Here is a 24,310-nt window from a genome sequence, read left to right as displayed (position 1 = left end):
CCGGCACCGCCACCGGGCCCGGCGGGGTCAGAGCCCGACCCGGCCCCGGCCCCGGCCTGGCCCCGAGGGGGGGCCGTGCTCCGACCCGGGCCTGGCCCCAGCGGGGTTTGGGCCATGACCAGGGCCTGGCCCCAGCGGTGTTAGTGCTCCGTCCCGGGCCCCGGCCGGACTTGGGCCATGACCAGGGCCTGGCCTCGGGGGGGTGGTTTGCCCCCAGACCCAGGCCCAGTCCCCAGCGGGGTTTGCGCCCCGGCCTGGACCTGGGTGGGCTCAGGCTGTGCCGTGGCCAAGCCCCTGTGCTCTGCTGCTTGCCAGAGCGGGGAGGCTTGGACGGGGCCCCCGGGGCTGGGGGTCGGGGTCCCTGGAGGGGCGTCTCCCGGCCCCGCACCAGCCAGCYGAGCTGCAGCCCTGGGGCTGGCAGGGGCCGCTGGGGAGCAGCCGGCAGAGCTCGCCCGGCCACCGGCACCCCTCGGCCCGGCCGCACTGCCAGCAGTGGAGAGCGGGGGGCCCGGGGCGCCGGGGGACCTGGGGCACCTCTGACAGCTGCGCCGCCACCCCCTAGATGCCGACAAGCGGATCAAGGTGGCCAAGCCGGTGGTGGAGATGGACGGCGACGAGATGACGCGGATCATCTGGACGTTCATCAAGGAGAAGGTAACGCGGGGCCCAGGTGGGAGGACACGGTGACCTGCGCCTCCTCGCCACGTCCTCCGCCACGTGCCAGCGTGCCGGGAGGGCGCCGGGGGACTCCTCCCGCGCCATGGGCTGACGTCGGCCCCGGCCTGTGCTGGGGCTGCCCCCCGCTGCCCGTCCCCGGCAGGCGGGCCCCGGAGCGCCCCGTGGCCCTGTGCCGCCGCGATGTATCCGGCACCGCGGGTTCCTGCAAGCGGAGCTGGCGGTTCCTGTTCCTCCGCCCTCCCCGGCCGTCCCCCTCCGGCGCCGTGTCCAGGAAGCAGGTGCTTAAACAAATGGCAGCTTCCGGCGGGACCTGAAAGCGAGGAGGCCTTGGCAGCTGAGCCGGGCCTGGCAGCCGGCGGCGGCTGCGCTGGGGGCAGGGACGGTCCCGCGGCCCCGCGCAGGGCTGCGGCGCAGCGGTGGGCAGCGCTGTGCCCACTGGGGAGAGGGGGCCGCTCCCGCAGCAGCACCCTGCGCCCCTCGCGCTGACGCTCTCCCATGGCCTCTGCCAGCTGATACTGCCCAACGTGGACGTGCAGCTGAAGTATTTCGATCTGGGCCTGCCGCACCGGGACCAGACAGATGACCAGGTCACCATTGACTCGGCGCTGGCCACCCAGAAGTACAGCGTGGCGGTGAAGTGTGCCACCATCACACCTGACGAGGCCAGAGTGGAAGGTAGGAGGGGGGTGGCAGCCTCGTGCCCAGCTGGGGCGAGGCAGACGGGGCYGAGCTCTGGCTGCAGCGAGCGGTGGGGCTGGCCAGCCCGTGCCAGCTGTTCCCTGCCGTGGCAGCTGCGCATGGAGCTGAGCCCCCGCGGTGTTTGCCTGGCACCTCTGGGCTAGGGCAGCGGCATTCCCAGTGGAAGAGGCTCAGCTCGCTAGTGGGGTGCCTTGATGCTGCGTTCTGCCTGGGCTGGGTGCAGGTGCCCCCGAGCACGGTGCTGTGCCTGGCCCTCGAGGTGCTCCGTGGTGCCGCAGTAACGCAGGCAGCGTGGGGCTGGGGGAGAACGGGCTTCCTGCTCAGTGCAGGTCATGAACTGGGTGCAGGGCTGGCCCCTCTCCTTTGCTGGCTGAGCAGCGGGTCTCTGCYGGCAGCTCACGGCAGGAAGGGCCGGGGGGTGAGAGCCGAGCAGGAGCTGAGGAAKGGGTTGGGGTTAGTGCTGCTGGGACTGGTTGGGGCAAGGCTGTGCTTGGTAGAGGGGCATCCCTCGAGAGGGACAGGCTGGGGTCTTACCTCTGCACACCCCAGAGTTCAAGCTGAAAAAGATGTGGAAGAGCCCCAATGGGACAATCCGAAACATCCTGGGCGGGACAGTCTTCCGGGAGCCCATCATCTGCAAGAACATTCCTCGCCTGGTACCCGGCTGGACCAAGCCCATCACCATCGGCAGACATGCCCACGGCGATCAGGTGAGCCACTTGCCTGCACACGGTGGCAGGGAAGCAGGGTGGTGCGGCCGCATGTAGGGGCTGGACTGGGGAAGGGTCCTGCCAGACCCCAAACTGACAGTTTGGGCTCCTCCTTGCAGTACAAAGCCACAGACTTCGTGGTGGACAAGTCTGGGACGTTCAAGATGGTTTTCACGCCCAAGGACGGCAGTGCGGTGAAGGAGTGGGAGGTGTACAACTTCCCTGGAGGCGGCGTTGGGATGGGCATGTACAACACAGACGAGGTAACTGTGGGCTCTGGTTTGGGCTGGGTTTGGGAGGAGGTGGATGGGGTCCCTGTGGGACTGCCCTGTGCAGCAGCACAGCCCTACCCGTGGTGGTCCTGGCCAGGCTGGCGGGATGGAGAGTTGTCTGTGATAAGAGGGGGGACTGGAGCCCCTGCTGACTGTGTGTGTGTATGTGTGTGTTTTGTGTTTCCATTGCAGTCTATCTCAGGCTTTGCTCACAGCTGCTTCCAGTACGCCATCCAGAAGAAATGGCCTCTGTACATGAGCACCAAGAACACCATCCTCAAGGCCTACGATGGGCGCTTCAAAGACATCTTCCAAGAGATCTTCGATAAGTATGGACTTTGACAAACTCAGGCAGCTCACAAGGTCCCACCTGCGCTTGTGCTGGAATTTGGGTAGCTCTGCAGACTGGGTGCTGGCTGCATGCTCCTTCTGGGGAAGGGGGACTTACATCAAGGGTGACAAAGATCCTTTGGGACCTGGTATAGTGTGAGCACCCCTGTGTGGCAGCTGGGCTGCCTGCTGTGCTCCTCGGAGGGGGTGCTGGCTCTCTCCCCTCCCGTCCTGGGGAGCTCCTGTGCAGGGCCCTGCTAACACCAGCTCTTGGCTCCCAGGCACTACAAGACGGAGTTTGACAAGCTGAAGATCTGGTATGAGCACCGGCTCATCGATGACATGGTTGCCCAGGTGCTGAAATCCACAGGTGGCTTCGTCTGGGCTTGCAAAAACTACGATGGAGACGTCCAGTCAGATATCYTGGCCCAAGGTAAAGCAAGCTGGGGCTGCTCACGTGGCCTGTGGGCAGGAGCAGGGCCAAGCTGTGCAGGGTGGGAGGGCTGCGTGGTCTCCCTCCTCAGGGTGGTCAGGGGCTGCCTGGCTGGATGCTGTCTGCGCTGCCCCAACCCCTGCATCCTGCTGCAGGCTTCGGTTCCCTGGGCCTGATGACCTCCGTCCTGGTGTGTCCGGATGGGAAGACCATCGAGGCAGAAGCAGCCCACGGCACGGTCACCCGCCACTACCGGGAGCACCAGAAGGTGAGTGTGCTGTCCCTGCTCTCCCAGCACTTTCCTGGGAGCGGCGGGCCCGTCTGGCCCTGTGCGTGTACCCAGGCGCTGGGTTGCACRAGGTCTGCTGCTGAAGTCAGGGCCTCTGAGCGCTCTCCCCACACAGGGACGGCCCACCAGCACCAACCCGATTGCCAGCATCTTTGCCTGGACACGTGGCCTGGAGCACAGAGGCAAGCTGGACAGTAACCCTGACCTGATGAAGTAAGCACYGGGGGGCAGGGATGCTGCTGGGAGAGGCGGTGGAAGAGCCCACGTCACTGTGGTGTGAGAGGGCTGGGAATGGCTGGCAGGCTCTCTGAGGGAGACCAGAGCGGGGCAGGGAAAGGGGGAAGCTGCTGGGAGCCGTCTCCTGTGCAGATGTGTCTGAGCTGGTCCCAGCCTCGAGGGCAGCAGTGAGCTGCGATTGCAGGGTGGGAGGCTACAGGACAGGGGTAGCCTTTGGCCGCATTGCTCTGCGGGGTGCTGACTTTGCTGGAACTGCATGTGACCCTGCTCTTCCCCCAGGTTTGCTCAGACGCTGGAGAAGGTCTGTGTTGAAACTGTGGAGAGTGGGACAATGACAAAGGATCTTGCAGGCTGTATTCATGGTCTGGCCAAGTAAGTGTGGCTTATGAGGTGGAGTGGGTACATGGGAATCCTTCCAACGCAGGCGCCATCTGCCACGAAGGCAAGTTTGCCTCTCTGTGACAGCTACGGGACAGCCACTGTAGACTCTAAGCATATATTAATAGCAAGTTCTGGGTCAGGCCCTGACTTCAGTTGGGCAAGGAAGCCACATCATGCACCATGGAGCTGTTGTGCCTGGCACAGACTTTGTTTCCTTAGCATGTCTCCTTCATGGTGCACTCTCTGCATGGGGCAGAGGTTGCTTGCAGCCAGGGCCGGGAAAGGGCAGGGACCCTGCCAGCCTTGCTGCGGGCTGGGGTGGGTGGGCAGAGGACCCCTCCAGCCCTTCTCTCCACCTTTTCTTCCAGCGTGAAGTTGAATGAGCACTTTGTGAACACCACAGACTTCCTGGATGCCATCAAGAACAACTTGGACAAAGCCCTGGGCAAGAAGTAGAGAGGGCCCTTTCTCAGCAGGGAGGGGGGTGTCTGTGTGTGTGGTGCCAGGCGTTTACCTCATTTTTAACATGATAGGGAGCCGACGCCGCCTTTAGCTCACTGACTTGGCTCAGGAACATTTGAAATAATTTTTATAAGCAGTTTTCCTACGAGTGTTTTTAAAGTATTTCTAGCAGGGGTTTGTAGGAAACGGGCTGGGGAGGGCTGCCCTTCACCGTGCTGTAATTTATGTAACCTCTGACCTCATGGTGCCAAACATAGCAATTAAACACTTCTCAGGCCCACTGTGTGCGTGGTGGATGGGTGCAGGCCTGGGCGGGTGGCAGGGCTCCGCGTGGCACTGCTGCCCTCCCGCGGCAGCTCCGCTCCTGGGGCCCGCCTGGCAGGCACGCAGGGGTGGGCTTCCTGCCGGCCCTGTCCTCCCTGCCCAGGCGCAGGAGGCAGCCAGCCAGCTAAAGAATATTCATTTATTTAGAATTATTGCTAAACAACTCTTCAAACCAAGGAGATCAAAAAACACAGTAGGGCTTTGCACAAGAGACGGCTGAACCGCCCTGCATACACAACGCAGTAACGTAATGGAGTCACAGGAGCTGCACAGCTTGCAGGCATCCTCTGTACAACTGCGGCCGCGGTCCCCTCCGGCAGAGGCACCGACCACATCCTCCCGCGGCACCATCTGCCTCGTCTCCGCGAGCTGCTGGGGCAAACCCYGATGCTGACTAGCCCCGCAGGCCGTGCCGTGCGCCTCCCGGAGCTCTGCCCAGCCGGCTTGGGGGTGCGCAGTGACCGCTGCCGCCTTGGCAGCGGCAAGACCCCTTCTGCTCGGCCTCCCTAACCTGTCTGCTCCCAGGCACTGGCCTGGCTCCAGAGGGGCTGCTCCTSACAGTCACTGCCTGTGGCATGAGTGGTGGTTTTTTTTTTTTTTTTTTTTTTTTTTTTTTGGTAACCAGGGACAGAGGTAGTTTGTGGGGGACGTGCTGTGCTGTCTTGCAGCACAGAAGTCGATCGGGGTAGGGGGCTGTACTGCCAAGCTCTGTGAGGGAGTCCAGGCTGGCTGAGCTCCCTGCTGCTTGGGGAGCTTGGTGCTTTCTCCATCCTGCCCCAAGTCTGGAGGAAGTTACGCCCCTGGCAGGAGGAAGGCAAGAGCAAAGCTGGGGGGCCCGAGCAATTGAGCGCTGCACTGCGCCTGGAGCTGGCCCTTAGCCCTGCTGGGGGAAGTGCTGAGTTGCATCACCTGCTCTCAGAGCCACTGTTCTTCACCAGCACAACCTTTTTGGAGATAGGGGATTGACATCCCCCTTTGGATATGCTATCCCACTAACCAAAGGGGGCAAAGCAGGTGCTTAGCTCCACTTTCACAGCAAGCAGGAAGAAAAACTCCCCTTAGCTAGGGAACAGGGACGTACAACACTACTTGGCAGCACCCACAAGTCCTGATGGGCCTTGAGCAAGGCAGGCAGCATGTGACATGCTCCAGCAAAGGGCTGCCAGGCCAGGCACATGGCTGTGCTTGCACAAGAGCCTGCAGTGAAGGCAGCATGCTTGCTCTGCCTTGGGAAGCATTGCTAAGCCCTCATCATGTGAGCCCCCAGCAGGCTGTGTGTAGACAGAGGGTTGGCTAAGGTTGTCCTGGACTCTGTGCAAATACTGCTACTTCCTCTTCCCCAGGAAGCTCCCCCTCTGCTCTGTCTCTGGAATCATGGTTTGCCCCCCAGTCTTGGGCCTGCTGCAGCCTCTCCGGACATGCTGGTGTCTGCCAGGGTTACGAATGGCATGGGCCATGCTTGTGAGAGMAGTGCTCTGTGCTGGGCAGGAGCATGCATGCTGCCCCTGCTCCCTCTCTGCAGCAGAGGGGATGGGAACGCAGGCTCAGCAGTTGCCACCTTTGCTTCCCATCACTTCTCTGGCACGTTTCTCCCTCCCTCCATAGCATCTGAGAGGCCATTAGGCAAGCCAGCAGCCCAAGGGCTGTATTTCCAGAATGAAACTTTTCCTGAATTCTGAACACCTCTGTTCCTTGGTGGGATGGTTGAGGCTGGAGAAGCTCAAAGGGGTGAAGAGATACTGCCTATAGCACATACAGCAGCTTTGGTTCATTAGCCACAGGCCCTGCCTCCTTACTCAGTAGACCAACACGGCTGCTTTCCTGCAGCTAGCAGGACATTTCTCTTTGGTCCTCAGCCCTCCCTCAGGAGCCCTGAGTTCCAACGCAGCCTGCTCTGCTTGCAGCTTCACAGATCACGCACATTACACAGGTTTACAAAGAACATTGGTTAAAAGAAACTGAACTCAGTGAAAAGATAAATCCAACCACGCGGCACATCTGAAAAAAATAAATTACTTTCAAAATACCATCATTTGCTCAAGTTGAACAGGGTTTGCCTTCCTTTAAATACATTGCTCACTAAAGCTGCTCTGTTCAGAGCTGCTGCTTCCACTGAGCTTTGCAATTAGTTTGTAAGAAAATATTCTGTTTTGTATGTGCCCTGTGGCCTTTCTTAGGTTGCCACAGTTATGCTTGCATCAGCTTGCAGCTAATGCCAAAACAATCAGAACTGTTCTCACCTGCTGAGGAGAGAGTGAAAGAGCAAGAAATGCAAAACAGCTTCCTTTCTGCTTGGCTTCTTGCAGGTAGAGGGGCTTCTGCCCTGCTGGGTGTTCAAAAGGTGGGTGTAAAGGCCTGATGGTTACAGGCTGATCTGCAACCCCAGCACAGCTGATTAGGGAGGACCCAGGAGGTAGAATAATTAGTAATGCTCATCATCTTCTGGGATGTGCCTTCCCCTGCCTGCAGCTTCAAGTATGCTTTCTGGAGAACTCTAGTGTGCAAGCAAGGGTGAACACCAGAGTGAAGTCGTGGCTTGCCATGGAGAGGCGCTCAGCCAGGGGCAGGCAGGCAGGAGTACAGAAGAGTGAAGGGAGTTCAACRCTGCACAGGTGAGCTGCAAGCAGCGAGCGCGCAGCTCTGACGCTCCCTCTCGGGGTGAGTGGGGAAGAAGGGGCCCTGAGAGGGAATGACCCAAGTGATGGTAAAAGCTCAACCAAATCTCTGCAGCGGTCTCAAAACATCCTAGGACTGAGCCCTTAATGGCTCAGTACACCAGCTCTGAGCGCTTACAGCAGGTAGCTACCGCTGCCTTGTGCCACCTCCAGGCTCTGCTCCTTCCTTTGCCCCAGCAAAGGTTTTAGGACATCCCTGTTTCCTCCTTCACCCACTTCGCTTGAGCCTCCCCCCTCTCACGGGGCAGTGGTGCAGATCTGTTCCGGATGCTGCAGGGAGTGACAGCCTGTCAGCAGTGCGACAGGAGCTCCTCTTACCCAACAAAGTCCAAGCAGGTCACCGGCAGCCTTCTTCCAGTGTGCTCTGGGCCTGCCGCCCTGTCGCTCAGCTACAACATGTTGTAATAAGCCATCTCCTTCATAGCCTGCTCTGTCAGTGCGTTCTCATCYGGAGGGTTCCCCACCCCTCCGTAGTCATAAGAGTTCTCCTCCTCATAGTCTTCCATTTCCTGCTGGCTGTCCAGCTCAGTGTGATCTGTCCCAGCCAGGTCCATCATGGGATCTAGAAGACAGTGCATGAAAAAACAGATGCTGTATCTGCCCCACATCTGCTGCCACAGAAAGGCAATGCTGGGGCATGTCTAGCTTTAGAAACAGAGGCCTCTGATCAGACTATCTTTTAAGCTGCAAAAAGCTGTCAGAAAAATCTAGCCTTAAAGAATCAGAGCTAAGGGATTTAGGTGTCACTCAGGTAGGTGGAGACTGGGGCCTTCCCTGTTTAGTGAGAGAAGGGCTCAAGTCCTGCTGGCAGCTCCGAACGTTCCCAGCTAGGTGCAGTAGCAGGGACCAGTCACAGAAGAGAGAGCGCTGCAGGCCTGCAGAACTACTACACAAAGTGTTGACTGTGCATATGTTCACCCTGCAGATGCATGCCCTACTACTGGGTCTGCCAGAACCCGTGCTCTGTGCCGAATGCACAGGTATACAGCACCTTTCCTACAGGGTCCACATGATAAAAGCCAAAGGAGGAGGCAAGGAGGGAGAGGAACACCCAGGGAGGATTACAGACCTCAGAAAACCCCAGCTGCTGGTAATCATTCTCCAAGTTCTTATCCACATGCTTGTACTCACTGCCTGTGCCTCAAAGCACTGCACCCCCATCCACTGTTATTCAGCAGCAGGTCTTGGATATTGGCTGAACCTAGTCTGAAGTGCAAGTTTTTGGGGTCGGAGGGAAGAGAAAGGAAAAAAAAAAGAAAGGGAAAAAAAAAGGCAGAAACGGGAGGATCCTGCTGTATCTGTTGAGTACACGCTCAAGCTGTATGTCAAGATGGCGAGGAAGACTATGTGGATGAAATAGGTAAAATGCATCTGCAGTTCTGTCCTTACAAAACAAGGGTGATCCTGGTGCAAAACTGCACCCGTGCCGATGCCTGAAACTGGGTGCTGAGATACATGCCCAGTAGCGAGACCTCTTTCTGGGAGCTGAGAACTCCCAGCTAGGCCGGACAGCTGTACCAGGGGACGTACGATACCTACTCGAGTTCTTCTCCCCTTATATCCACTGCTGAGCGCAAGGAGAGGCAGCGCTTCCAAATGCTCTACGAGCATCACTGCTGTCCGGGCCCTGAGGGCACTAATGGGCCTTAATGGCCCTGGCCGGCCTCACCCGGGGTCTCCCCCCATCCCTGCCCTTGGGCCCAGGAGCCCCATTTCAGCGCAGCCCTGGGCCTTCAGTCCCCACCTGGGCTGTGCCGTAGGAGTGACGGTCTCCAGCTCAGCCACAGCCTGGCCCCTGCCTGGCCACAGGCCCTGTTGATCTAGACCCGACCTGCAGACCGACCTCCCGGCCAGACCTCAGACCTGTGTCACCACAAACGTGCCTGGCGAGCTTGACCCTTGGTTGAGCCTGGTCAGGATCTCTGGGTCTGCCCTGCTCAGGTGCTGTGGGGCTGGGCCCCGCTGGCGAGACCCCTGCCCTGCCGGCCACCTTACCGCGCTCAGCTCCCGGCTCCCCGTCCCTTGGGCAGCAACCGGCCCCCGCTGCTCCCCGACAACTGAGGCAGCAGGGTCCCTAGCGCACGCTAGCGGCACGCGCGCACCCACCGCGCTACGGCCCAAGGAGAACACCAACGGCTCCACCGCTCCTCAATGCGGCAGGAGCCTGACACGTGGTGTCTCCTCTTCGCTCCAGGATGCCTTTGGACACGTAAAGAGGGGGCACTTAGGAGAAAAACAGAAGGATTTACTTCTCTTCCCCTATAAAATCCTTTCTGACCGAAAGTGGAAGTCGGTGTCACCAGAGGGCTCCTGGCCTGTCCAGAGAAGCAGAAGCCTCAGTGGCTCCTTGAGGAGCTATTTAAACCTTCCGCTCCCCTTTGGTACCTTTCCATCGGGTGCCACACGCACAACATCTGCAGGGCAGGGTGTCACAGTCAGAACATGGGGAGGAGGAGAGGCTTGGGAGACAGCGATGTGTCACCGCGTGTTCCCGGCAGAACAAGCAAACTAAGGGCAGCTCTTGGCACAACAAGACCCGAGCTCCCTGAAAGGCGATTGCCAAAGCAGCTGCAACACAGTCCAGCTACCAGAGCAAAACACCCTGCCAAGACTGAGGCATCCCTGGGAGCCTCCAGGCAGCAGCCTAAGCAGACAAGATTGCTGTGCCCAGTTTCCAATAGTCAGTACCAGCTCCTGCCATAGACTTGAGCACAGCCTGCACCTACCTTGGCTGTCCAGGCTGATGTCCATGACCCCATGTTTGACCTTCATGTGCCGGCTCAGGTTGCCCTTCAGGTTGAACTTGCTGGAGCAGTAGGGACACTTGAAGGGCTTGCTCCCAGCATGCAGGTGCATGTGGCCCAGCAGGTTGTACATGCGGTTGAAGGATTTCCCACAAACCTAAGAACAGTATTTTTCTGATTAACAAGGCCTATTTTTCTGCCACTGCTGATGGCATGACACTCCCCCTGCGCCCCCCCAGCAAAGGGGGTCAGCCAGCAGGCAGTTGCCTTTGATGGCTAGTCCTGCCTCAGGGACTTGGGTTTTTCAAATCAGACCTCACTCCTGGGGTCCCCTGATTATTCCCACTAATTTCCAAGACTAATTGGATGGCTTCCCTCCTCTGCTCATCTCCCACTCCTTTTGTGGGAGGCCTTGAGGATGAGGWGCTAGTATTTTTGTGAGCTCTAGTGCTCATGAAATCCAGCTTGTGTCTAGCACTAGTTAAAGACAGGCAGGTACTAATTATTCTTCTCTGGCAGTTCTGTCGATACCCTCCATCCAGAACAGCTGCCTCCCTACCACTGTAGCTCTGAGCAGAAACTGCAAGTCAGGATGAGCTGTTTGCCAATGCGAACAGAGGGAGGCATCACAAAACAGCATTTGTTTGATTGGGAATTCAACCCAGACTGGCTGGTGTCTCTCTGGGAGCAAAGAGCAGAGTGCCAGGGCCCCTGTGCTATTCCCCAGAAGGATTTCAGACACCCGATGGTACCTTGCATTTGAATGGCTTCACCGGTGAGTGCACAATCATATGGGTCTTGAGCGTCTGCTTCTGCACAAATGTCTTGAAGCAGATGTGACACTGGTACGGACGGACACTGGTGTGTATGAGCATGTGCCGCTTCATGTTGGCCTGCAGGGTGAACTCCCGCCCACACACCTCACACTTGAATTCTTTCACACCCTGGAAGGGTTATAGAAAAGCGTGAGCACTCGGGCAGAGCAGCAGAAGGCAGGGCAATACCCTGCAGGGTGCATGAACCGCCTGAATCCCAGTGCGGGTACCAGCGAGAGCCAGCTCACAGGGCTGCCCTGAGGGTATCGGCTCTAGGGCAGGGAATCGGAGGGGGCTTTCTGAACAGATCACGGGAGCCCGGGGCACGTGTGTGGTGTTYGTCACAGTGCAGAGCAGAGAGCAGCACTCCTGAAGGGTCACYGGGGCTGGCTCCTTGAGGCAGGCTCTAGTTCAGTAACTCCCAGCTGACAGAAGGTAAGTAATGGGTGTGCGTGTGTGAGAAAGAGATAGAGAGATAGAGATTTACCCTAATCAGCCTGCCTGCACCTTCCCCAAAGCATTTCCTGCTTCCTTCTTTCTGCCGGTTCTGCAGGCGTAGAGCTAGGCGCTGCCAGAGCCTTGGCCTGTCCCTGCTAGCTGCCCTGGGAGTTTAATTCCCATTGTACGATACTCCACTATTCAGGTTCCCATTTCCTGCCTCGCTCACAGATACCATCTCTCACCAGTGCTGGAAATGCATTTTACAGCACTTGGAAAAGTCTGTATTAAGTCTGTGCCTTGGGAATGAGAGCAGGAGCAGCTCAGCAAAGCAGCACGCTGTGCGGGGAAGCGGAAAGGAGCTGCCTGGAAAGCACTGCCTTCCCGAAGCAGACCTTGCAAAGGAGCACATTTGAAAGCCTTGCCCAAGACCCATGGCAGGCCCTGCAGCATGTAGGAAAGAGCTTTTTCTGCTGGAAAGAGCGTGGCTGGACACACTAAGAGGTGCATCTGGCTGTTAGCTCCAGCTTTGCTCTCTGGCTAAAATGGGCCAATTGCCCCCCCCCCACTCTCCTTGAAAGAACTCCTGAAAAAGAGGAAACGCCTCAGTCAGATCCCATTGGGAGGGACGGCAGTATCCAACTGGCCAGGGTCCTGCAAGTCACTGTCCCAGCACCAGCAGTAAGGACAGAAGGTGTGAAAGCCTCCCTTCCCCAAGGATGAAAACCCCTCGGAGAGAGAGGAGGCCGGACAGTCCCAGAAACCCTGCCAATAACGACAACTGTCGTTTTACTCCAAACTGATGACCTCTAACAACTGCTAGCCACCAGCTGCCAGGTGCCTCCACCCGCCACCCATCGCGGGGAYGGTCAGAGCACCACGGGAACCGAGACAGTTCTCTCTGCCTCCGCACTCGTGGCCTGGGGCCAACACTTCTCCACTGGGCACGGAAAGGGGAAGCGCCTCTCGGGCCCTGCTGCCGTCCCGCTCAGCCAGCCGTGCGCTCAGCCCCGGGGCCTACCTTGTGGGTGAGCGAGTGCTGCTTGAGGTGGTGGATCTGGCTGAACTCCATGCCGCACTCGGTGCAGACGAAGGGCCGGACGTTCTGGTGCTTCAGCATGTGGTTCTGCAGCTGGCTGCGGTAGTGGAAGGACTTGTTGCACTCTAGGCACTGGTAGAGCGTGGGCCCCTGGTGCGTGGAGAGGTGACGCTTCAGCTGGGTGAGCGTGGAGAAGTCCAGGCCGCACTCCACGCACACGTGGCAGCGGCCGTTCTCGTGCTTCACCTCGTGCGCCTTCAGCTCGCTGGGGTAGGCGAAGCCCCTGCCGCAGAACTGGCAGCTGTATGGCTTGATGTCGGTGTGCAGCAGCATGTGCCTCTTCAGGTGGCTGGTCTGCGTGAACGCCTTGTTGCACACCTCGCACTTGTGCGGCCGGGTGCCCTGGTGGGTCAGCAGGTGCGTCTGCAGGTGGCTGGGCTGCTTGAAGAGCTTGTTGCAGTGCGGGCAGGAGTGGGGCTTGATGCCGTTGTGGCCCAGGATGTGGGTCACCAGGTTGTACTTCGAAGTGTAGGATTTCTCGCACATGCGGCACTGCCAGCGCTTCTGGCGGTCTCCCGCCTCCACCAGGTACGAGTCATCGATCTGCACGTTGATGTCCAGGCGGTCCAGCTGGGCCTTCTTGTTGCGCTCGCTGTTGGCTCCAGCTGCATCCGCGTCAAACTCCCCAGGATCCTGCCACACAAARCCCTGCTCGTTCTTCACCTGCTCCGGCGACTCTGGCACAGGGGCTTCCGCGTCGCTCAGAGACGGCGCGTTTGCCTCGAAGGCGCACTCAGTCCGCAGGGCCTGGGCGCCGGTGCCCTCCGGCGCGCCGCCCAGGCTGGCCTCCGCGATGCCCGCCTGGAYGGGGTCCCGGAAGCGGTGCTCATAGCTCCCCAGCTCCAGCTCCTGGCGCACGTGTCTGCGCAGGTGCCGGAGGCGCCGGGGCTTCCTGCTGAAGGCGCTGAGGTCAATCATCTTCATGGCGCTGCTCTGCACCGTCTTCTCGTGGCTGGAGTCTTCAAAAGCGGGCGGGTGGCTGCGCTGCAGCTCCTCCTTGTCTTCTCCAGGGATGGAGACTTCATACACTACCTCTTCTTCTTCCACCTCAGCCTTCTCGTGCTTGACTTTGGGCACCAGCCTCACGGGGGGCCGTTTTCTCCTCCGGGCGTGCTTTTCGAACGATGACTCTGCCTCTAACGCTTCTTCTTCCTGCGTTTCCCCTTGTGCCTGCCCCTCATGCTCCAGCCGGTAGTCGCTTTCGGGCTCCTCTGGCTCGACTGTCGCAGTGTCCGGAAGTTCGCTTCCCAGCCCCGGGAAGAAGCCCCCAGGGCTGATGGTGGCCCCAAAAAGCTCATTCTCGGACACCAAGCCCAGAACCGCTGCCTGTGCCAGGGACAGCACCACCACGGCGTCTGTCTGAGTCCCGCACTCAGTGAAGCGATCCATCTCTCACACCATCTATCTACGCTGTCATGGCTGTGAAACAAGAGAAAGAAGGGTGTCAGCCTGCCGCACGGCTCCGTCCCACCCCAAACGACAAGCAGGGAATTTCTGCCGGAACAGACTCGTCTAACTGGCGACCTATCTCCTGATCGCTGTCCCCGGCTCCCCATCAGACCAACCCAGTCAGAGACACGCAAGGCCCAAGTAAAACGCGCAGCAGAAGCTCTCCGCTGGGCTTGGTTTTGGTTCTTCCGGCACGTTCACCTGTCGCAGAGGCCGAGCGTCGCGGTGGCGCGAACGGGAGCCCCCAGCGCAGCGCCGGGTCAGCGAGCGCCTGCCCAGAGCATGTCGGAGCAGGCGGCTTTCTGTACAGCAGTTAACCCCGCTCTCGTGGCCGCGACCTCTCCTGCCCCGCGACAGATGTGCTCGGGCTTGCCTTCCCCCACTTGGCCCATCCCGCTAGTCTTCCAGCCTCTTCCATCATCGCCTTTCAAGCACCTCCTCTCCCCTTTCCTTTTGTTTTTATTAATGCCTTCCAACAGCACAGCTTTTGTCCTGGCAAAAAGCATGCCAGGCTTTAGCAGTATTTCTTCACATTTTATAAGCAGTTTGTTTCTATTTTTCCTGTTTTCTTCCCCCTCTAAAGTACTACTGGGCCTATATAGCTTGCTTACAGAACAGATTTATGAAGTCATTTATAAAGAAAGGGCTAGAGAGCTAGTTAAAAAAATCACTGTAAAAAAAAAAAACATGGTTCTCCAGGGCATTGGTGTAAACACAGTAAAAAGGCAACCAATCATCCACAAAGCCTGGGAAGGTTTAAGAGAGTCCATTCGTCATCCCGTCCCCCTGTGCTCTGCCCATGGTGCCCCCACGCGCTGATGCCCACCCCAGGTCTGGTGGCGGCAGTATGTGCCCACCTTGGGGACCAGGAAGGCACAGGACACCATGCGTGATGACAGCAAACCCGGCCTGACGCTGATGAAACCTGCTGCAGGATCTGGCGCTGTTCCTTCTCCCTCTGCCCCTTCTCCAGGCCCTTAACTACAGGCTTCACAGATAAAAAAAAGGTCACCAGGTTTCTGATCCACTACCTGATTTTTAATATCTTTTTAAGGGAAAAATAGCAAATATCATGACAATACTGAAAAAGTAAGATAACTAAGATAACCAAGCCAGTCAGACGGAAATCAGTCCAGGACAAACTCATGGAAAGGCTACAAAAGGATGCAAAAAATTGCAATGCTAGAGGCATTATTTCCCCTACTTTTCCTTTCCAAATTTTCACTGCAATTTTATGAAATATGAGTCTTGCCAAACAACCTTTATGTGAAATTTTAAGCATGGTTGAGAGAGGACTTTTTGCTGACCTAAAGTACTTTGACTTACTCCTGGATGATATTTTGATTAGATAACTATATATATAGTTATATATTTATGTTGCACATAGTGAATGGACTAGAATTGGTTTATTACAGCTCAAAGACTCTTTGGAACCACAGAAACGTCTTCACCACCCTCCAGGAATGCTTGCAGTAGGATCCTGCAGAACTCTAGTCTTGACCTCATGCCATTTAATAATTCCATCTACTATCAGGAAGAAACTCAAAGAATTGCTCACAGATGACAGGCAAAGCGACGTTCATGTGTTTGGGGAAGAATATATTGCAATGGGACTAGCCAGCAGTACAGCCTGCTTTGGTCTGTTGTCAACACAAGATCTTCTGAGCAAGTCATTTTGATGCAACATAATGCAAGATCATAAAGCAAGGGACAAATAACGCAGACACAGTTGCAGGGTGTGAGACAGCAGCCTTGTACCCTGAAAATGATTTGGAGCTGTTTCCCCCACACTAAGGTGTGTAACCTGCACGATATGTGCCAGAGGCACACAGGAGAGAACTGGAATGAAAGGGAGTAATTTTAATTCTTCTGTTTGCTGTATCAGAACACTCTGGTTACAGCTGAGGGGCAAAGGCAGGCGGGTGGTAGAACTCACTTGGGAGCAGAGCACGATGCCAAACAGTTTGGGAAATACTGACTTAAAAGGTCACATAAACACCAACCATTTTCAATGAGGACAAACTTAACATTTGGGTGGAGAGGCGAGGAAGGGTACGTAAGTACAGAGGAGCGCATTGAGAGATCATAGCAACACTGGTTAGATCATTACTGGACATGAGGTGTGACCACAGCAAATTCACAGTGGCTGCAGTCTTGACAGTAAAAGTCAAAAGACAAATGAGCAGAAAAAAGACATTTTTGCACAGTGCCTACACACAAGGTCCTCGCTGTCCACACCTGGGAATTGCCGGCCTAAACGTGACTCCGTCTCGGGCAGTGCCAGACCTTCCAGCAAAGCCAGGGCCCTACCCAGCGCTTGCTGGAAGCAAACATTTAGAGTCCACCACGGATTGCAGCTCTAATCCCGACACCCTCCGAGACCTCTCTGAAAGCTCCCCAGTCGCAACCCTGGTGGTCTCCAGAGCACCTGCCAACCTTAAGACCACACCAGCAGAGTATATTTCGATCTAATCACCTAAGCTACGTATGAATTTCCACAAAGGAGGAAGCGAGTATTTTTTAAAGCGTCCACATTTCGTACTGGTGTGCGCTTCCTCATGAAAACCAGGACTGGAGTCTGCGTTGAGCAGCACGCAGCACCTTCTCTTCTAGAGGATTTAAGGAGGCAGCTAGCTAGTAATTTCAGCACTGCCACAAACAAACCCAGGAATCTGGGATAGCAAAACACAGAGGAGCTGCTGCAGAGGGGAAAAAAAGCGGGACAGACAACACGCCCTTGGGGATGTTTTGTTTTACCATCAGATCCTCAAATCCCTCGGGTTAGTGCTCTGCAGGTTCCTTAAGAATTCAGGCTGGGATTAACAGCGGCTGAAAAATAGTTAAGGGAGAATATCAGACAAAGCAAAGGAGAAAGTGTGAAACAAGAAGTGGAAGAGACATTTAAAGAAGCGGGAGGTCTGAGGGAGAGAGCAACCCTCTGGTAGGCTGGGAAAACAGATCTATCAGCTGCCAAAACACTCTTCAGCTTAAAAGTTTATACATTTTGTTGTGTGGCATAAAACAACATTCTTGGRAAGTGCCAACGCTCAGCTCGCTCGAGCCTTCCCTACCCCTACCGCAGGGGCGAGACTCCCCTAATTAGCGAACCCTGGCTTAGAGAGGACCGGACGCAGTACTGGCGGACACTGCATCGGAGGATCTCGCTTCCCGAGCGGGGACCGGAGGAGCGATGCAAAGGACTCCGAGGGAGCCGCGGACGGCTGGGCACGGAGGCAGGCCGGGAGCAGCCTCCCCGGGAGCAGCCTCCAGGGTGGCTTGTACGGATGGGCAGGGAAACACTTGGAAAGCTGCCACCAGATGAAACGGAGGAGGCCAGGACTTCCCACTGTGGTGAAGAATGTTCTTCTAAATAGAATTATTTCTGCAGCTACAACAAAGAGAAATCCTATGGGGGAGGTAAAACAGAATCAACTCTGAACTAGATTATGCAGCAGTCCCAGGAGCACCTGCACGGTTAGAGAGAGGCAACCTYGGGCTAAACAAGCCCTCTCCTGCCTGGAAAGGGCACACCCTGCTTCACCGGGTTGTTGTGCTCCTGTTCTCATTGCGCCAGCCCATACGGCCTCTAGGCCGACGTCCCACCCCAAGGCTGGCGAGGGGGGTCGGGTGCCGGGCTGCAGAGATGAGGAGCACGGGCAGGAGGCACCAGCCCCTCTGCCCTGCAGCACGGCCGCCCGAGGTGGTCACTTTGCTCTTGCTGGTCCCTGCGCGGCAGGTCCCAGGCCGGCTCCGGTGAGCGTGGCCATGCATCCCCACGCCAGCTCCAGGCACTGAACCACTGGCCACAGGCCGTGCATCCTTCCGGTGAAGGAAGGAGTGACGAGGGAAGGGCAAAATAACAGGCATGAAAATAGGAGGAGACAGAGAGGGGGGAGAGGCRCAGACTTTGCCAGGGCGCAGGTCAGCTGCACTGGGGATCAAAACACTGGACTACCAGGTCCTTCCTTAGGAAATGCGCTTTCCATATGTTTAGCGCAGGCTGCACCCTGCCACGGCAGATTCAGGCACAAGATCGCACACTCTTGGTCCAGCACCTAACGAACCCGGCGAGGCAATCCCCGAGCGTCGGCTGGGCCCGAGGAAGGGCCAGCGACGCGTCAGCGCTGCCGGAGAGGAAAGAGATGCTCCCGAGGGGGCGAAGCCAGCGCGCGTGCACGGAGAGGAGGGTACGATCAGCGCCGAGCCCCCCTCGGAGCAGGGATGCAGCCACTGCAGAAGGAAACTTTCTCAGGGAGGAGGAGACGGCTGGTGTTGCCGGTGCAGGGGCTGAACCCCGGCGGGTCCGGGCAGGAGGCAACACGTGCCCCCTCGCCGGCGATCCTCGCTCCGGCAGGGGCGATGGGGCTCACCCGGTGCGGGAAGCCCTGCCGGTGCGGGAGCGTCGCAGTTGCCCTTGCCTGCCGCTCACTGCCCTCTGCTCTGGGGCGCCTGGCTGGGCCCAGACCCGTGTTCCGGACAGGGCCGTCACCATCCCCGGCTGGCCGAGTCCTGTCCACACCGGGCCGCCAGGAGATGCGGGTCTCCCTCCCGCCAGGGCGGGGGAAAGCGGCAGCACGGAGCTGGCGAGCAGAGAGCTGGGTCCGGAGACCGGTTCCAGCCCGGGAATAAAGAGGCCTCGTCCACCCCGCTAACACGTTTCCAAAGGGCATGCGGGAGGAGAGCGATTCCGTCCCCTCCCAATTTCCAGATTTTAGCAAGGAGCGACCCTTTTACCGAGGAGAGCTGCCGGCAGAGGATGGATGTGGGGGAGGGCGGCCAGGCGGGGAAGAGAAACCCATACAAAAACAGAGAGAAAGAAAGAAGAGACAGAGAGGAGGAGGGGGAGGAGAGGGGGAGCGCGGAGGCAGAGAGACAAAGAGCGGAGCGGGCAGGGGAGGGGAGCGGAGCAGAGGGATGGGGGAGGAGAGCACGGAGCATGGGGGATGGGGACCGCTGGGAGCCGGGGCGCTGGGCGCCTCGACCGCCTGGGACCCCGGGAACACGCGGGAGGGCAGGAGCGTGGCAGGAGCTGCACCATGGCTGCCGGGGCGCCCTGGCCACCCCTGCCATCCTCTGCCCCGTGGGCAGCGCGTGCCCACCGGCCACCAGGGCTGGAAGAGCCGGGGCCCACGCACGCCCCCCAGGACACCCTCAAAAGCGCCCAGCTCCAGCTCCGGCCTGTTCAGTGCGGGAAATGCTCCCAGTTCCGCCTGGGAAACCGCGCGGTCCCCGCGGGCACCTCTCAGTACCGCCCTGGGGCCGCCGAAACCGCGGCAGCTGCTAGCGCTGCGTGTCAGGCGCTTCCCAGGCGCTGCCGGGTCCCGCGCCCYGAGGGGCCGGTTTGCTCCGTGCCATGCCGGGTCCGCGCGCCCGAGCGAATCCTGACGGACAGCGGCTTGCTGGGAGACTGCTGGGGGAGCGGGCCGCCCTGCCGCTCGGGGACCTGGCCGCCCCCCGCGCGCCCGGCACCTCTCCGCTGCAGAGCTCGGGGGACTCGGCTCTGCTGGCTCTCCCCTCGGAGACTCTCCTGCACCTCGCACAGAGCCCAGGGACGTCGACTCATTCCCCACCTCAAAGCTACCGACGGTGCCTTCCACGAACAGCCGGGCTCCTTTCTCAGGCCACCAGAGCTGCTCTCTACCCACCTGCAAATCCAATATTGCAGAAACCGTGCATTAAGCTGGCAGTGCTGCCATTTCTGCTAGGCTGGGGAAAGAAAGAGGCCAGAAACCAAACGGCACTCCCCTCGTGCAATGGCCTACGGCTCTGATCTTGCTGATCTTCACAGCAGAGAGCGTGGATTACCCTCCGCTTTCTACAGCGTGCGTGGCGCTTTTGCAGATGAAAGGTTTGGAGGCTACTACACATTATTCAGAAGCTGCCCATCTCCCACGCTTACAGTCCCCCTAGCTCGAGCTCAGCTTGACGTTTCACTCAGCGCTGCTCCCCACAGAGACACTTACTACCAGATAAAACAACAAAACAAACCACGCTCCTGCAGAAATATCCCCTGCCATTTTTGCAAGGACTGGCGAGATTCTCACTTCCCTGCGCCCTCCTTTAATTTCCCTAATCGTTCATCTGCTTGTCGGTCACAGCAAAACCCCCCGTTCGGCCCGGCTAACATCGCACGAGCAACTTCTGAAACGGATGCCAGATGCAGGGCTGGGCCAGGGGACTTTCAGCGATGGGAAGTGTAAAGCCAGGGCTTTCAGATGACTAGGAAAGAGCAGCAGTTTTCCGGAAGGAATATATAAACAATACCACTGGCTTCAAGAATCTGGTAATGTAATTCTTGCTGAAATTATGGAAGCTGAAAGCAAGAACCAGCTTCCCCAGGGTCTCAGTCCAGACAGGAAAATAGGGGTCCCTTTTCTCAGTTTTGGTGAGATGAGCTGGAAGAGACTGGAAAACAGAGAAGACCATTCTCATTTGGTTTTTGATCTTGCCGTCTTCCTCATTTTGGGGTAGGCTGTATCAATTCCTGTTTCTGTGTAGACTGGATGTCTCTTTCAATCCAATCAGGATCCTGCTTTTTCCAGCAGCAAGGGGCTATTTCTCCACAACCATTTATCTCACAGCACAATAAACACCTCTGCGTTACCTCCTGCAGCAGTATTAAAGCACTGCTACTGTCACACCCCYGGCTGCGGGGCCGGGAGGGTACCAACAGTTCTGGGTACCGCTGGCGAATGCGAGTGCGCAAAGGAAACGTTACATGAGCGAAACGCGCAGGACCGGGACAACGCTAGCAAACAGCCTCCAGAGAGGAACCCTGCAGCAACCTGCCGGACGGGAGAGATGAGAAGGGACCCAACTGTTTTCCCCACGTCTCTAACACTCCGTGGAGTGGTCATCTGCATCCGGCAGCGGGACGCCCTGGATCTCTGCCTCCGAGCCCAAACAGCACAAGACAAAGAGGCTGAATGAACGACACATTGGCACGCTCCTGATATCAGCACCGACATGTTAAAAACAAAACCAACAACCCCAAGACAGAGGCTTTTGGAACAAAGTAGATTCTCTGCCACTCTGTGGCTCTCCAAGAAGAGGGAAGTGCACCACTCCTCTGGGCCTGCAGTACAAAAACAAAAGCCTTGTGTTACACAAACCAGTCTTTGCACTTTTCTCTATCAAACATGCAAGCCCTTGTACACAAGAAGTTGGGCTTTACCGCTCAAAAGACAGCAAGGCCACCACAGTTAGCAGAACTGCTGAAGCAGCTGCATAAACACACCACACAAGTGGGAATCGGACAAATGCTTTTGTTTCACTTCCCTGCTCTCGCTTCCTCCCTGGGTAGCCTGCTCAAGGCTCTTGCAGACCAGGCTGGAAACGATGTTTCCCAACACACTGGCAAGCAAGGTTTCGTCAAGTATTTCCAGCTCTGCCAGGAAATACACTCACACTCCTTGGTGAGGAGGCAGAGCACAGCCTGGACCTCTCCTCTCCATAGGACTGCTTAAAATCTTGCTTAGGATGTCAAAGCAAAGGCTTTGGAGGGTTTTCAGGTCTGGTGTCCAATAACTAAGCACAAACCTGCTAGAACTAGTCCAATATGCAGTAATAGCTCAAGGGTGATCTAAAATGATGCCAGGCCAGGGCTGAAGCACAAGATGCACATGGAGTGCATGGATGCTAGTCAGAAGACGCACGCAAGCCCACTGTGCAGCAGAAGCTCGCACAGCACTTGCAAGCATGAAATCAAAATCTAATCACAGACATCAGTCTCTTAAGTCCCAAAGAGATTTCTACATAGAAAATCACCACAGTCCTGGCATGACATTGAAGCAGGTTCTGTGGCTAAGCACATACCTTGCTACCTCTGCTAGTTCTTTCTCTTCTACAGGCCTGTGGCTGAGGTAGCGCAGCAGAAAGGAACTCATCACATCAGCATGTTGCTCAGCCCCTACCTGCTTCACAGCTGCACTGAAGAAGTGGCAGAGGAAGGAGAAAGGCAGGAATATGTTGTCTCTCCTGGTTTTGAGGAAATAGCTCTAGCTGAGGTGTCATTGAGACTCAGCCTTCCAAGGCTGAGGAACCATGGAGCTGCACCGTGGGGCGTGCAGAAAGCTGCCTGGGGCTGGGAAGAAGGACACCCTGCAGACCACAGGGCAAGGAGAAAAGGAAATGACTTGCGTCACATAGTACTGGCGAGACAAAAGTCCCAGTGTCGGAGGACGAGGCTGGGGCTTCTAGGAGATGCAAGAATGATTTAATATTTAAACTCCAACCTTCTCTGGAAGAAGAACATGTTACAAGTTTTAAAAAGGGCCAACTGCTCTGATAATGCACAGAATAAATACGTTAACTCTCACCAGTGAGATGTGCCAGTTTCCCTACCCGTAGGGGGGCCTGYAGGCTGAGTGGGGAAACTGGGCTACAGGCACACGACCCAAGAAGCAAGCTAACAGATTCACAGAGAAAGGAGGATCCAGGCAAATCCCGCTCTTTTGCTTATCTTCCACGCCATGAAAAATATAAAATGGAACCAGGCTGAACCTTGAATTGAGCTCTCAATCTTCCTTTTTCCCCCCCACCTCAGACCTGCAGGCACCTCCAGATTCTCTTTCCTTCATGCCCACAACGTAAGATTCTTCTTTCACTAGTCTCCCCAGTTTGCACTTGAGTTTGGTTTCTTTGTCTTGTGCAGTCCAAGATCCACCTTTCTTTTCCATACACACAAATTAAACTTTTCTGTAGCTAGTCATCATTTTACGTTTTGATTATCTGCCGAGTACTGCGTTGCACTGGCAGGCAGTGCCTTGCTCCCTTTAGATTCATTCAAAACGCTTCTGCAGAAATCATGTTTCTGACTTGTTGCGACTCTGCTATTTTCCCCCTTGCATCATTCTGCTACTGCATCAGACGCAAACTGCCTGCCTTTTAAGAGCTTTCTCAACCCATCTTTTCTTGGATGCTAACAAACAATGGACTCGCTTACACTGCGCCAACGATGACAAATTTCATTACTCAATTTCCAACAAATAAATTCACAAATTTTCTGGGAAACCTCTATGCAAAGATCTGCTGCTACTACACTAGTTTCTTCAAATTTCTTCTTAAAGCACACCAATGCCTTATCAATGCCCGGCAGTGATTAAGCAGCTAATGAAGGACACTTGCTTCTTCTTCCATTCTTGTGCTCCTCTGCTTACATGTTCACCCTGTCCTTCCTATCTTGCACTTAGATGGCAAGTTCACTCAGGGCAAGCATCATATTTATTCTGCTGCATACAGTGCTTAGATCAATTTTTGAGCAAGACTTGTAAGTACTGCTATAAAAAGGCACACGTACAGCAGTCCTTCAGGCTGGTGTCCTGGTTCTGCTGCAGGCACTGATGCTGCTTCTGTTTTTGCGCTATCAGACTGTTTCTGCAATTTCCTCAGCTTGTTGTCTGTAAGCACTCTGCCAGAGGGGACAGATCCTTCTGTTCTGCGCCTTATAACGCATTACTAGCGAGGGTTTCCTCTCTTGCACTGCTGTCGACTCCATCCGTCACCTTTATGTTTCTCTGCACTGACTTCCCTAGTCCCTTTTCTAACCGCTGTTTCTCGTGTTCAGATCATCCATCCATCCCACTTCTCTCATATCAGTAATACAGAAAATAAATTAAACCTGCCCTAATATTGATCTTTGTAGCAACACAAGAGCAACTTCTCCTCAGCCCCGGTTTGAGTCTCCCTGCCTTTCTAGCGACTACACTTGGCAAACTCATCATCCATTTAACTACAGCAGCTCCTGCCTGCGTGCCATAGCTGCGAACCAAATCCTTGCGTGGGGTTTTTACATAAACTTTTAGTTTAGGTTCAAGGCTCTCTAGCACGTTTGCTGATTGAGATACTTGCCAGCCCGTCCCTTTGAAGGGTTTGCCGCATCTTTCCTGTACCTGAAGTTGCACTTGCGTACTCGTTAGAATCCTCTCCGAAAACGGTAAGCACAAGTGTGTCACTGCCCCCTCTCATCCGCATCTCCTTGCCTTCCAAAGAGCTTCTCCACACTCTCGCTAATGGTGCTCCTCGTCTTTCTCCTTCTCCTCACAATTCTAGGAAGGACGCATCCGGAGCCAGCAGTCTGCGGAGGTTCTCTTTCCTTTTCTTTTTTGCACAATTCAGTTTTCATTCAGCGTTGCTCCTCCCTCTTCTGGGAAACAACGCGTCTAGGTGTGATCTCTCTTCCCCTCTTTTCTTTGTCAACACAGATTGCTAAGAATTAAGTTTTTCCTTGGTACAACTCCAGCATTTAAGCCATTCCTCCCCTCTCCAATCCCTGCC

The 24,310-nt window shown here is 56.4% G+C and overlaps 2 protein-coding genes across 3 annotated transcripts in view; one reads left to right on the top strand and one right to left on the bottom strand.

Annotated features, from left to right (window-relative positions):
- IDH2 (isocitrate dehydrogenase (NADP(+)) 2, mitochondrial) overlaps positions 1–4,785 on the top strand; it is a 7,711-nt gene extending 2,926 nt beyond the window's left edge. The window contains exons 2-11 of the mRNA XM_026060745.1: positions 563–654; positions 1,188–1,353; positions 1,927–2,087; positions 2,207–2,350; positions 2,552–2,688; positions 2,971–3,122; positions 3,278–3,390; positions 3,527–3,624; positions 3,928–4,020; positions 4,398–4,785. Of these exons, the coding sequence (XP_025916530.1) occupies positions 604–654; positions 1,188–1,353; positions 1,927–2,087; positions 2,207–2,350; positions 2,552–2,688; positions 2,971–3,122; positions 3,278–3,390; positions 3,527–3,624; positions 3,928–4,020; positions 4,398–4,485 (1,203 nt within the window). The 5' untranslated portion in view covers positions 563–603 and the 3' untranslated portion in view covers positions 4,486–4,785. The remainder of the gene's footprint in view (positions 1–562; positions 655–1,187; positions 1,354–1,926; positions 2,088–2,206; positions 2,351–2,551; positions 2,689–2,970; positions 3,123–3,277; positions 3,391–3,526; positions 3,625–3,927; positions 4,021–4,397) is intronic.
- A 127-nt stretch (positions 4,786–4,912) lies between these two features.
- On the bottom strand, positions 4,913–23,993 carry ZNF710 (zinc finger protein 710). 2 transcript variants are annotated; one of them, XM_026060743.1, is made up of 5 exons: positions 23,926–23,993; positions 12,509–14,005; positions 10,987–11,178; positions 10,217–10,391; positions 4,913–8,052 (listed from the first exon to the last, which is right to left on the bottom strand). In XM_026060743.1, the coding sequence occupies exons 2-5, from the start codon at positions 13,973–13,975 to the stop codon at positions 7,880–7,882; spliced, it is 2,007 nt and encodes a 668-aa protein (XP_025916528.1). In that variant the 5' UTR covers positions 13,976–14,005; positions 23,926–23,993; the 3' UTR covers positions 4,913–7,879. The 2 variants fall into 2 exon arrangements, with proteins under 2 accessions (XP_025916528.1, XP_025916529.1); XM_026060744.1 differs by lacking the exon at positions 23,926–23,993 and adding an exon at positions 21,949–21,996.
- Positions 23,994–24,310: the final 317 nt, after the last annotated feature.

Source organism: Apteryx rowi, unplaced genomic scaffold (genome assembly GCF_003343035.1).
Source record: "Apteryx rowi isolate R43461 unplaced genomic scaffold, aptRow1 scaffold_170, whole genome shotgun sequence".
Lineage (NCBI taxonomy): Eukaryota > Metazoa > Chordata > Aves > Apterygiformes > Apterygidae > Apteryx > Apteryx rowi.
The sequence above is the reverse complement of the archived record's forward strand: the minus strand, read 5'-3'. Positions and strand labels throughout refer to the sequence as shown.